Source organism: Pseudophryne corroboree, chromosome 4, assembly GCF_028390025.1.
Source record: "Pseudophryne corroboree isolate aPseCor3 chromosome 4, aPseCor3.hap2, whole genome shotgun sequence".
NCBI classification, from domain to species: Eukaryota; Metazoa; Chordata; class Amphibia; order Anura; family Myobatrachidae; genus Pseudophryne; species Pseudophryne corroboree.
In genome coordinates this window covers 438,223,935-438,238,224 of record NC_086447.1, presented here as the reverse complement: position 1 = coordinate 438,238,224, position 14,290 = coordinate 438,223,935, and the positions used below count along the sequence as shown (strand labels likewise).

General features: G+C 48.2%; 1 protein-coding gene across 1 annotated transcript in view; it reads right to left on the bottom strand.

Annotated features, from left to right (window-relative positions):
- Window positions 1-14,290, bottom strand: part of LOC134909718 (cytochrome b5 reductase 4) — a 530,443-nt gene that overhangs the window by 304,264 nt on the left and 211,889 nt on the right. Inside the window, exon 4 of the mRNA XM_063916915.1 lies at window positions 5,486-5,586. Coding sequence (XP_063772985.1) covers window positions 5,486-5,586 — 101 coding nt within the window. The remainder of the gene's footprint in view (window positions 1-5,485; window positions 5,587-14,290) is intronic.

Below are 14,290 nucleotides of genomic sequence, written 5' to 3'. Positions count from 1 at the left end.
TGTTGAGGCGGGACGCCATCATGTCCACCTTTGGTTTTTCCCAACGGATTACAATCATGTGGAAGACTTCTGGGTGAAGTCCCCACTCTACCGGGTGGAGGTCGTGCCTGCTGAGGAAGTCTGCTTCCCAGTTGTCCACTCCCGGAATGAACACTGCTGACAGTGCTATCACATGATTTTCCGCCCAGCGAAGAATCCTTGCAGCTTCTGCCATTGCCCTCCTGCTTCTTGTGCCGCCCTGTCTGTTTACGTGGGCGACTGCCGTGATGTTGTCTGACTGGATCAGCACCGGCTGACCTTGAAGCAGAGGTCTTGCTAGGCTTAGAGCATTGTAAATGGCCCTTAGCTCCAGGATATTTATGTGAAGTGATGTCTCCAGGCTTGACCACAAGCCCTGGAAATTTTTTCCCTGTGTGACTGCTCCCCAGCCTCGAAGGCTGGCATCCGTGGTCACCAGGACCCAGTCCTGAATGCCGAATCTGCGGCCCTCTAGAAGATGAGCACTCTGCAACCACCACAGGAGAGACACCCTTGTCTTTGGTGACAGGGTTATCCGCTGATGCATCTGAAGATGCGATCCGGACCATTTGTCCAGCAGGTCCCACTGGAAAGTTCTTGCGTTGAATCTGCCGAATGGGATTGCTTCGTAGGAAGCCACCATTTTTCCCAGGACCCTTGTGCATTGATGCACTGACACTTGGCCTGGTTTTAGGAGGTTTCTGACTAGCTCGGATAACTCCCTGGCTTTCTCCTCCGGGAGAAACACCTTTTTCTGGACTGTGTCCAGGATCATCAGTAGGAATAGAAGACGAGTCGTCGGGATCAGCTGCGATTTTGGAACATTGAGAATCCAACCGTGCTGCCGCAACACTACTTGAGATAGTGCTACCCCGACTACCAACTGTTCCCTGGAACTTGCCCTTATCAGGAGATCGTCCAAGTAAGGGATAATTAAAACTCCCTTCCTTCGAAGGAGTATCATCATTTCGGCCATTACTTTGGTAAAGACCCAGGGTGCCGTGGACAAGCCAAACAGCAGCGTCTGAAACTGATAGTGACAGTTCTGTACCACAAACCTGAGGTACCCTTGGTGAGAAGGGTAAATTGGGACATGGAGGTAAGCATCCTTGATGTCCAGAGACACCATATAATCCCCTTCTTCCAGGTTTGCAATCACCGCTCTGAGTGACTCCATCTTGAATTTGAACCTCTGTATGTAAGTGTTCAAGGATTTTAGATTTAAAATAGGTCTCACCGAGCCGTCCGGCTTCGGTACCACAAACAGCGTGGAATAATACCCCTTTCCCTGTTGCAGGAGGGGTACCTTGATTATCACCTGCTGGGAATACAGCTTGTGAATGGCTTCCAATACCGCCTCCCTGTCGGAGGGAGACGTCGGTAAAGCAGACTTTAGGAAACGGCGAGGGGGAGACGTCTCAAATTCCAATTTGTACCCCTGAGATACCACCTGAAGGATCCAGGGGTCCACTTGTGAGTGAGCCCACTGCGCGCTGAAATTCTTGAGACGGGCCCCCACCGTGCCTGAGTCCGCTTGTAAAGCCCCAGCGTCATGCTGAGGACTTGGCAGAGGCGGGAGAGGGCTTCTGTTCCTGGGAACTGGCTGTTTGCTGCAGCCTTTTCCCTCTCCCTCTGCCACGGGGCAGAAATGAGGAGCCTTTTGCCCGCTTGCCCCTATGGGGCCGAAAGGACTGCGCCTGATAATACGGCGTCTTCTTATGTTGAGAGGCTACCTGGGGTAAAAATGTGGATTTCCCAGCCGTTGCCGTGGCTACCAGGTCTGATAGACCTACCCCAAATAACTCCTCCCCTTTATAAGGCAATACTTCCATATGCCTTTTGGAATCAGCATCACCTGACCACTGCCGCGTCCATAACCCTCTTCTGGCAGAAATGGACAGCGCACTTACTCTTGATGCCAGTCGGCAGATATCCCTCTGTGCATCACGCATATATAGAAATGCATCTTTTAAATGCTCTATAGTCAGTAATATACTGTCCCTATCCAGGGTATCAATATTGTCCGTCAGGGAATCCGACCAAGCCACCCCAGCACTGCACATCCAGGCTGAGGCGATTGCTGGTCGCAGTATAACTCCCGTGTGAGTGTATATACATTTTAGGATATTCTCCTGCTTTCTGTCAGCAGGTTCCTTAAGCGCGGCCGTATCAGGAGACGGTAGTGCCACCTGTTTAGACAAGAGTGTGAGCGCTTTATCCACCCTAGGGGGTGTTTCCCAACGTGCCCTATCCTCTGGCGGGAAAGGGTATGATGCCAATAACCTTTTAGGAATTATCATTTTTTTATCGGGGGAAACCCACGCTTCATCACACACTTCATTTAATTCCTCAGATGCAGGAAAAACTACAGGCAGTTTTTTCTCACCAAACATACCGTATATACTCGAGTATAAGCCGACTTTCTCAGCACTGTATTTTGTGCTGAAAAAGCCACCTCGGCTTATACTCGAGTCAGAGGCAGAGCAGTGTGAAGGAGGGACACGCAGCGCACAGCGCGCGGCTCTCCTGTGTCCCTCCTGCATCTCCGGCGGCAGCAGCGGCGGTTCTTCTATTACAGGAAGTACCCGTTCGTGACCTCTGATCACGAACCGGCACTTCCTTTAATAGACCCGCCGCGGCCGCCGAAGATGCAGGAGGGACACAGGAGAGGCGCACGCTGTGCGCTTCGTGTCCCTCCAGAAGACAGCGCGGGATCGACGGAGGGGTAAGTAACAACACTGTGGGGCATACCTGGCACTTGGGGAGGGAGCATATCTGGCAGCATGATGAGGGGGCATATCTGGCAGCATGATGAGGGGGCATATCTGGCAGCATGATGAGGGGGCATATCTGGCAGCATGATGAGGGGGCATATCTGGCAGCATGATGAGGGGGCATATCTGGCAGCATGATGAGGGGGCATATCTGGCAGCATGATGAGGGGGCATATCTGGCAGCATGATGAGGGGGCATATCTGGCAGCATGATGAGGGGACATATCTGGCAGCATGATGAGGGGGCATATCTGGCAGTGTGGGGGCATATCTGGCAGTGTGGGGGCATATCTGGCAGTGTGGGGGCATATCTGGCACTGTGGGGGCATATCTGGCAGTATGAGGGCATATCTGGCACTGAGGGCTGTGTACGGCTAGAGCTGCATTTCCCACCCTAGGCTTATACTCGAGTCAATAAGTTTTCCCAGGTTTTTGGGGTAGAATTAGGTGCCTCGGCTTATATTCGGGTCGACTTATACTCGAGTATATACGGTAATACCCTTTTTAGTGGTACTTGTATTATCAGAAATATGTAAAACATTTTTCATTGCCTCAATCATGTAACGTGTGGCCCTACTGGAAGTCACATTCGTATCTTCATCGTCGACACAGGAGTCAGTATCCATGTCGGCGTCTGTATCTGCCATCTGAGGTAACGGGCGTTTTAAAGCCCCTGATGGCCTTTGAGACTCCTGGACAGGCACTAGCTGAGTAGCCGGCTGTCTCATGTCATCAACCGTCTTTTGTAAAGAGCTGACACTGTCACGTAATTCCTTCCATAAGCCCATCCACTCAGGTGTCGACTCCCTAGGGGGTGACATCTCTACTACAGGCAATTGCTCCGCCTCCACATCATTTTCCTCCTCATACATGTCGACACAATCGTACCGACACACAGCACACACACAGGGAATGCTCTGATAGAGGACAGGACCCCACTAGCCCTTTGGGGAGACAGAGGGAGAGTATGCCAGCACACACCAGAGCGCTATATATATACTGGGATAACACTATAAAGAGTGTTTTTTCCTTATAGCTGCTGTTTTTATTATTACTGCGCATAATTTGTGCCCCCCCCCCCCCCTCTTGTTTTACCCTTTTCTGTAGCGCAGGACTGCAGGGGAGAGTCAGGGAGACTTCCTTCCAGCGGAGCTGTGAGGGAAAATGGCGCCAGTGTGCTGAGGAAATAGGCTCCGCCCCCTTCTCGGCTGACTTTTCTCCCGCTTTTTGCTGTATTCTGGCAGGGGTTAAAATACATCCATATAGCCCTGGGGGTTATATGTGATGTATTTTCGCCAGCCAAGGTGTTTTTATTGCTGCTCAGGGCGCACCCCCTAGCGCCCTGCACCCTCAGTGACCGGAGTGTGAAGTGTGCCTGAGGAGCAATGGCGCACAGCTGCAGTGCTGTGCGCTACCTTGTTGAAGACTGATGTCTTCTGCCGCCAATTTTCCGGACCTCTTCTTGCTTCTAGCTCTGTAAGGAGGCCAGCGGCGCGGCTCTGAGACCGGACTCCGAGGCTGGGCCTGTGTTCGGTCCCTCTGGAGCTAATGGTGTCCAGTAGCCTAAGAAGCCCAACCTGGCTGCAAGCAGGCAGGTTCGCTTCTTCTCCCCTTAGTCCCTCGATGCAGTGAGCCTGTTGCCAGCAGGTCTCACTGAAAATAAGAAACCTAAAACTAACTTTTTCTAAGAAGCTCAGGAGAGCCCCCTAGATTGCACCCTGCCCGGTCGGGCACAAAAATCTAACTGAGGCTTGGAGGAGGGTCATAGGGGGAGGAGCCAGTGCACACCAGGTAGTCCTAAAGCTTTACTTTTGTGCCCAGTCTCCTGCGGAGCCGCTATACCCCATGGTCCTTACGGAGTTCCCAGCATCCACTAGGACGTCAGAGAAATGCAATTAAATAAGTACAGGGCAGTATGTGACTGAAAACACAGGTATAAATATATTTATATAAATATATTCTGTGAGCTCTAACTCAAACAGCACCTTAGCCCAGTGACAGTGACATAGCAGTGACAGTTATCCGAGATACACTGAAAGTGAAACCAGACAGCAGAATCTGCACACCCTGTTAAAGATACAGATCAAAGCGCCGCCTCCCCTTATGCTGGTCTTGAGCCCCAGGTGCTATTGGATCTTAATAAATAGGTGTTAATACACCTGGACCTGTGCCCATATGCCCATACCGGTCTAGTAGGGTCCCTGTTCTAAGGCAGTGTCTACGCCAGCAGCGCGGTCCATCTTCCCAGACCATGGCGGACCGCGATTTAGCAGCAAGTCCCGCTGAGGGAACCTTCGTATCTGGCCCCCCAGTGCCGGTCACGCAGTCCTGGGTCCACACCACAGCGTGTGCTGATAACTGCGGGTGTCCCCTGCCGCAAGTACCCATCCGAGAGGCGTTTCGGCGCCATCTGGGAGTTGATGGAGCAGCAGCGCTGAAGTTGCACTGATTTAGAGCGATGCTAGCTCCGAAAAAGAAAGTAAATTTACAGTAGAAAGCTATTCAGTGCACCTGCTTGCTGCAACTCAAAACTAATGCCCTGTACCTGGAGGCGAGGTTATAGGGGAGGGAAGCCGTGCATCTTGGGATATGCTGAAAGCTTTAACTATTTGGTGCCCGGATTCCTGGCACATTGAACTGCATGACACAGTTGTACACTTTAAATATTTATGTAAATAACGTGTTCACAATACCTGGTCAAAAAGATGGGTCCCATCTGCTCCTGCTGCTTTCATCAGCTCTTCTTCACCACCAGGATGGTATTCCATGTAAGGGGTAACATTATACACCAGTCCTGTAACAGCCAGAATGCAATATTTATTAGATATACATTTCTGAAGGCACTCATCTTAGAGGAGTTTCCATTTTTTTTAATAAAGAAAGTTTCATCTTAACCAATTTCACCTAAATTCAGACAATAAACTGCACCTGATACTGAATAACAAAATTGATGTATAAGTGCCCTAATATTGGTTATTAGTGTCCAGATAATATTACCTGGAAAAAATTTGGGAGAAATGAGAGGAGAGCATTATCTAATTGATGACATGAAATATGTCCTATATGACACATGAATAAAATAAGAATTTACTTACCGATAATTCTATTTCTCGTAGTCCGTAGTGGATGCTGGGACTTCCTTAAGGACCATGGGGAATAGCGGCTCCGCAGGAGACTGGGCACAAAGTAAAAGCTTTAGGACTACCTGGTGTGCACTGGCTCCTCCCCCTATGACCCTCCTCCAAGCCTCAGTTAGGATACTGTGCCCGGACGAGCGTACACAATAAGGAAGGATCTTGAATCCCGGGTAAGACTCATACCAGCCACACCAATCACACCGTACAACCTGTGATCTGAACCCAGTTAACAGTATGATAAACTTAGGAGCCTCTAAAAAGATGGCTCACAACCATAAACAACCCGATTTTTTTGTAACAATAACTATATACAAGTATTGCAGACAATCCGCACTTGGGATGGGCGCCCAGCATCCACTAAGGACTACGAGAAATAGAATTATCGGTAAGTAAATTCTTATTTTCTCTAACGTCCTAGTGGATGCTGGGACTTCCTTAAGGACCATGGGGATTATACCAAAGCTCCCAAACGGGCGGGAGAGTGCGGATGACTCTGCAACACCGAATGAGAGAACTCCAGGTCCTCCTCAGCCAGGGTATCGAATTTGTAGAATTTAACAAATGTGTTTGCCCCTGACCAAGTAGCAGCTCGGCAAAGTTGTAAAGCCGAGACCCCTCGGGCAGCCGCCCAAGATGAGCCCACTTTCCTTGTGGAATGGGCTTTAACAGATTTTGGCTGTGGCAGGCCTGCCACAGAGTGCGCAAGCTGAATTGTACTACTAATCCAACGAGCAATCGTCTGCTTAGACGCAGGAGCACCCAACTTGTTGGGTGCATACAGAATAAACAGGGAGTCAGATTTTCTGACTCCAGCCGTCCTGGAAACATATATTTTCAGGGCCCTGACTACGTCCAGCAACTTGGAGTCCTCCAAGTCCCTAGTAGCCGCAGGCACCACGATAGGCTGGTTCATGTGAAACGCTGAAACCACCTTAGGTAGAAATTGAGGACGAGTCCTCAATTCTGCCCTGTCTGAATGAAAAATTAGGTAAGGGCTCTTATAAGATAAAGCCGCCAATTCTGAGACACGCCTGGCCGAAGCCAGGGCTAACAACATTACCACTTTCCAAGTGAGATATTTAAAATCCACAGTGGTGAGTGGCTCAAACCAATGTGATTTTAGGAATCCCAAAACTACATTGAGATCCCAAGGTGCCACTGGAGGCACAAAAGGAGGCTGTATATGCAGAACCCCTTTGACAAACGTCTGAACTTCAGGCACTGAAGCCAGTTCTTTCTGGAAGAAGATCGACAGGGCCGAAATTTGAACTTTAATGGATCCCAATTTTAGGCCCATAGATATTCCTGCTTGCAGGAAATGTAGGAACCGACCCAGTTGAAATTCCTCCGTAGGGGCCTTCTTGGCCTCACACCATGCAACATACTTCCGCCAAATACGGTGATAATGCTTTGCCGTTACATCCTTCCTGGCTTTGATCAGGGTAGGGATGACTTCATCCGGAATGCCTTTTTCCTTTAGGATCCGGCGTTCAACCGCCATGCCGTCAAACGCAGCCGCGGTAAGTCTTGGAACAGACAAGGACCCTGCTGAAGCAGGTCTTTCCTTAGAGGTAGAGGCCACGGTTCTTCCGTGAGCATCCCCTGCAGTTCCGGGTACCAAGATCTTCTTGGCCAATCCGGAGCAACGAGTATAGTTCTTACTCCTCTCCTTCTTATGATTCTCAGCACCTTGGGTATGAGAGGCAGAGGAGGGAACACATACACTGACTGGTACACCCACGGTGTTACCAGAGCGTCCACCGCTATTGCCTGAGGGTCCCTTGACCTGGCGCAATATCTGTCCAGTTTTTTGTTGAGACGGGACGCCATCATGTCTACCATTGGTTCTTCCCAACGGTTTACAATCACTTGGAAGACTTCTGGGTGAAGTCCCCACTCCCCCGGGTGGAGGTCGTGTCTGCTGAGGAAGTCTGCTTCCCAGTTGTCCACTCCCGGAATGAACACTGCTGACAGTGCCATCACATGAATTTCCGCCCAGCGGAGAATCCTTGCAGCTTCTGCCATTGCCCTCCTGCTTCTTGTGCCGCCCTGTCTGTTTACGTGGGCGACAGCCGTGATGTTGTCCGACTGGATCAATACCGGTTGACCCTGAAGCAGAGGCTTTGCATGACACAGGGCACTGTAAATGGCCCTTAGTTCCAGGATATTTATGTGAAGAGACGTTTCCATGCTTGACCACAAGCCCTGGAAATTTCTTCCCTGTGTGACTGCTCCCCAGCCTCTCAGGCTGGCATCCGTGGTCACCAGCATCCAATCCTGAATGCCGAATCTGCGGCCCTCTAGAAGATGAGCACTCTGTAACCACCACAGGAGAGACACCCTTGTCCTTGGAGAAAGGGTTATCCGCTGATGCATCTGAAGATGCGATCCGGACCATTTGTCCAGCAGATCCCACTGAAAAGTCCTTGCATGGAATCTTCCGAATGGAATCGCGTCGTACGACGCCACCATCTTTCCCAGGACTCTCGTGCACTGATGCACTGAAACCTGGCCTGGTTTTAGGAGGTTCCGGACTAGCTCGGATAACTCCCTGGCCTTTTCCTCCGGAAGAAACAGTAAACGTGTTGTTGGAATCAGCTGTGATTTTGGGATATTTAGAATCCACCCGTGCTGACGTAGCACTACCTGAGATAGTGCTACTCCGACTTCTAACTGTTCTCTTGATCTTGCCCTTATCAGGAGATCGTCAAAGTACGGGATAATTAAGACGCCTTCTTTTCGAAGGAGAATCATCATCTCGGCCATTACCTTGGTAAAGACCCTGGGTGCCGTGGACAATCCAAACGGCAGCGTCTGAAACTGATAATGACAGTCCTGTACCACAAACCTGAGGTACCCTTGATGAGAAGGGAAAATTGGGACATGAAGGTAAGCATCCTTGATGTCCAGAGATACCATATAGTCCCCTTCCTCCAGGTTCGCTATCACTGCTCTGAGTGACTCCATCTTGAACTTGAACCTTTTTACATAAGTGTTCAAGGATTGCAGATTTAAGATTGGTCTCACCGAGCCGTCCGGCTTCGGTACCACAAACAGTGTGGAATAATACCCCTTCCCTTGTTGCAGGAGGGGTACCTTGATTATCACCTGCTGGGAATATAGCTTGTGAATGGCTTCCAATACTGCCTCCCTGTCGGAGGGAGACGTTGGTAAAGCAGACTTTAGGAACCGGCGAGGGGGGGATGTCTCGAATTCTAATTTGTAACCCTGAGATACTACCTGCAGAATCCAAGGGTCCACTTGCGAGTGAGCCCACTGCGCGCTGAAATTCTTGAGACGGGCCCCCACCGTGCCTGAGTCCGCTTGTAAAGCCCCAGCGTCATGCTGAAGCTTTTGAAGCAGCGGGACCGGGCTTCTGCTCCTGGGAAGGGGCTGCCTGATGCAGCTTTTTCCCTCTTCCTCTGCCCCTGGGCAAAAAGGAGTGGCCTTTTGCCCGCCTGCCCTTATGGGAACGAAAGGACTGATTTTGAAAAGACTGTGTCTTTTTCTGTTGAGAGGCGACATGGGGTAAAAAGGTGGATTTTCCAGCAGTTGCCGTGGCCACCAGGTCAGATAGACCAACCCCAAATAACTCCTCCCCTTTATATGGCAATACTTCCATATGTCGTTTTGAATCCGCATCTCCTGACCACTGTCGTGTCCATAAAGCTCTCCTGGCTGAAATGGACATTGCACTTACTCTTGATGCCAGGGTGCAAATATCCCTCTGTGCATCTCGTATATATAGTAAAGCATCCTTTAAATGCTCTAAAGTTAATAATATAGTGTCCCTATCCAGGGTATCAATATTTTCAGTCAGGGATTCTGACCAAGCCACCCCAGCACTACACATCCAGGCTGAGGCAATCGCTGTTCGCAGTATAACACCAGTATGTGTGTATATACTTTTAAGGATATTTTCCAGCCTTCTATCAGCTGGTTCCTTGAGGGCGGCCGTATCTGGAGACGGCAACGCCACTTGTTTTGATAAGCGTGTGAGCGCTTTATCCACCCTAGGAGGTGTTTCCCAACGCGCCCTAACTTCTGGCGGGAAAGGATATAGTGCCAATAATTTATTAGAAATTAGCAGTTTTTTATCGGGGGAAACCCACGCTTTATCACACACCTCATTTAATTCATCTGACTCAGGAAAAACCACCGGCAGTTTTTTCACACCCCACATAATACCTCTGGTGTGCTGAGGAGAATAGGCTCCGCCCCCTTCTCGGCGGCCTCTTCTCCCGCTTTTTCTGAAAAAATGGCAGGGGATAAAAGACATCCATATAGCCCAGGAGCTATATGTGATGTATTTATTTTTTGCCCATAAGGTATTTCTTGTTTTATTGCGTCTCAGGGCGCTCCCCCCCTAGCGCCCTGCACCCTCAGTGACCGGAGTGTGAAGTGTGCTGAGAGCAATGGCGCACAGCTGCGGTGCTGTGCGCTACCTTATCCTGAAGACAGGGACGTCTTCTGCCGCCGATTTCACCGGACCTCTTCGTTCTTCAGCATCTGTAAGGGGGCCGGCGGAGCGGCTCCGGGACCCATCCAGGCTGAACCTGTGATCGTCCCTCTGGAGCTAATGTCCAGTAGCCAAGAAGCCCAATCCATCCTGCACGCAGGTGAGTTCGCTTCTTCTCCCCTTAGTCCCACGTTGCAGTGAGCCTGTTGCCAACAGGACTCACTGAAAATAAAAAACCTAAATATTACTTTTACTTCTAAGCAGCTCAGGAGAGCCACCTAGATTGCACCCTTCTCGGCCAGGCACAAAATCTTAACTGAGGCTTGGAGGAGGGTCATAGGGGGAGGAGCCAGTGCACACCAGGTAGTCCTAAAGCTTTTACTTTGTGCCCAGTCTCCTGCGGAGCCGCTATTCCCCATGGTCCTTAAGGAAGTCCCAGCATCCACTAGGACGTTAGAGAAATGATGAATGGTAAAACACACCAGAACTATATGTATCGTAGGCATTGCATGGTGGGGACTGGTCCCAACCCTTTAAAGGGACTCCAATGCTCCTTTTAAAATGTCAACAATGGTTAGCTTGCATTTCACATTAAGGACTTTCATAAGATGTACAAATAAGGCAAAGCCCACAGCAATGCTAATGGACTATCTTGGTAAGAAGACATGGAACCCACAACACCATGGAAGCACCATAGGAAGTGCCACACTGCACCCAAGTGACCCAGGGCAGAAAGGACAGCAGTCAGTATGGGATCTACTTTCAGAAGCCTAATTTTGGTCAGAGGAGACAGCAAACCTTGGAGCAGATCTCCAGGAGTGGTTTTTAGATTGTATATTTAAAGATTAAGGGGTCTATGAAATAGAAGCAAATAAGCACAGATATAAAAACAGATCAGTTTGCTCCTAGAAAAAAAAACCTTGTTACAATATAAAGGGAGCAAATGTATTTATTGTTTGCATGTAAAAATGCCTTGTTTTTACACGCTGAAATAAAGAAATGAAACAGGACACACCCATCCCAACTATAAATAGTAAACCACATTTTACATCTGTCTCTCCTTCAAATGTTTGATTTGATTTGTAAGCCCAGTACACACTAGCCGAGTATTGATGGAGAGTGCATACGCACTTGCTGATGCCAGCGGGGAGCGACTGCAGGGGGTGGAGGGGTGTCGGGGGGAACGTCACCCATGCAGCATGGCAGTCGTTTATGAGGACCTCCCTCATCTGTACATGTTCAGACGAGGGAGAGGGACGTTAACGCGTGGGAGTGTGCGTCGTTAACGATAATGATTATACACACCAGGTGATATTGTGAACAATATCGCTCAGAAAGCTTAGCACTTTCTGAGTGATATTGTTCACAATATCGTCTAGTGTGTATGGGGCTTAACTTTGCATAAGTTCCTAAATGTGCTACCTAGACACCAAAGAACAGAATGCAGCAAAGCCTTTTCCCTCTTGCAGCTCATAGACAGGAAGTTACACATCCTGGCCACTGGATATTCTAGTATTCCGATTTGAAACCAGGCTGATCCATGTGCACATTGATTGTATCATAAAGGATTTGTTAGATACAGGGGATGGATGACCTCCTGCCATAATGTATATCTGAACTGTATAAAAAAGCTGAGAGCCAATGTAAGTAACATCTGACTTTGAAGACTCTGTATGCTGCTTGTTCTCCAAACCTTTCTTTAAAAATAGTAATTTGTAGAATGTTTTATTTTAGTAAATAAACCTATTGCATCTTCAGGCTAGCTTTTTATTCTGTGATCACCAGATAAGAATGAACACTTATACACCCTTCAGCAGTTCTTTTTTCTGAGCTCACTGGGCTTAATTCAGATGTGGTTGGATGGTGCATCGCTCTGCTTACTTAGAAGCAGCAGGAATGCCTAATATGGTAATGCGGCAGGAGGAATCACACATAAGTAGATGCCTCCTGCTTGTATCTGTGATCCAATGCTGTGTTCTAGGATGCAGCATCAGATCACCTGCGACACCATAAGTCAGCTGCGTGACTCATGGGGTCAAGCAAGCTGGCTGCCGCAGCTCCGACCAACAGGCCAGTAAATATCTGTCTTCCACCGGAGATCCTGACCTCATCGGTCTGTCAAAATAGAGTTGACATGCCTCTGTTTTGGGAAACCGCTGCCACCACCTCCCCGTCCCAAAATGGCTGCAGACTGTCAATCTACTGATGTCTGCAGCTATCATGCGTCCAACAACGCAGGGCCCATACTGCACATACGCAGTAGGGGTCCCACATCAGTACTTTGCGTCACGTGCTTCACATCCTTCAGGACTGTATGCTCTCTACCATAATGGACTTGTTCCATAGTAATACCCAGTGGGACTAACCCATCACAATCCAGGAGATGCTACAGAAACACACAATAAAACCCATTACCAGTAACACCCCATTTCACTTTCATTATATACTTGTGTTTTTTTGTTTTGTTTTCTTCTCTAAAATGTTATAAAAATTAGCCAAGTGCTAAGGGTGGGGTGGGGGGTATGTAATTAGCGCCGATCATTTTGGAGCGAATGAATTTGCCCCACTGAGTATTCAATTAGGGCTGTTTTTTGTCCATTGTAAAGGCATTTTCGTATATATGCCACTTCAAAAAAAAAAATATTTTATTTTTTTAAGTGAAAAGGCATTGGCGAAAAATGCCTCAAAATTGGCAAAAATGGCCCGCATTTTTGATGAAAAACATGTGGATTTGTCAATCCACATGTTTTCCGCCTCCGACGCATTTCATGAATCCCCATTCGCACTAAAAATAGCAAAAAGTTCTGTATTTCCAGCTAGGCATAACCCCCTATAACTGTAATATGTGTAGTCAGTTTTTTTAAATTATCATTTTATTTTGGAATTACATAAAATAAAACTTATTGCCATTTTATTAAAAATGTATTATAAAACTTGTGTGATTATTGTTTCCTATGGAGAATATTTGTGTCTCTAAATTGTGGGCGCATTGACTTCTCTAATATACATATAAACCCTTCAATTATTCCTACAAATGTGTTGTGTACTCCAGTCGAGAGTGCTCAGTGAGGAGATAGGATCCCAACGGTCAGAATGCCAACAGCAGCACCCAAACGGTCATAATCCCGACAGTACGTACTGGTTTAGGCTGTGGGGGTGTGGGAGTGGTTGGAAAAGGTGCACTGGCGCTAGTAGAAGTTTCTCCAATATTAATAACAAAAACGTGGATGAATTGAAACAAGTAAAAAATGTATTTACTAAACAGTTAAAATATCACTTAAAAACAAATAAGATTGGGCATAGATTGAAGCTGAGAATCAAAAATAAGAATAGCTACTAGTATGCATCCACATGTGATCCCGGACTGAGAAATAAAGTAGAGATGAGCGGGTTCGGTTTCTCTGAATCCGAACCCGCCCGAACTTCATGTTTTTTTACACGGGTCCGAGCGACTCGGATCTTCCCGCCTTGCTCGGTTAACCCGAGCGCGCCCGAACGTCATCATCACACTGTCGGATTCTCGCGAGGCTCGGATTCTATTGCGAGACTCGGATTCTATATAAGGAGCCGCGCGTCGCCGCCATTTTCACACGTGCATTGAGATTGATAGGGAGAGGACGTGGCTGGCGTCCTCTCCGTTTAGAAATTAAAATAGATAGGAGAGTGAGAGTGAGACACGTTCATTTACTTACTGGAGCTTAGGAGGAGTTATACTAGTGACTGATGACCAGTGACCTGACCACCAGTGCAGTTTTATCATTTATTATTATTTAATAATCCGTTCTGTTCTTGTTCTCTGCCTGAAAAAAACGATACACAGTGACTCAGTCACACTCACATACCATATCTGTGCTCAGCCCAGTGTGCTGCATCATCTATTGTATAATATCTGACTGTGCTCA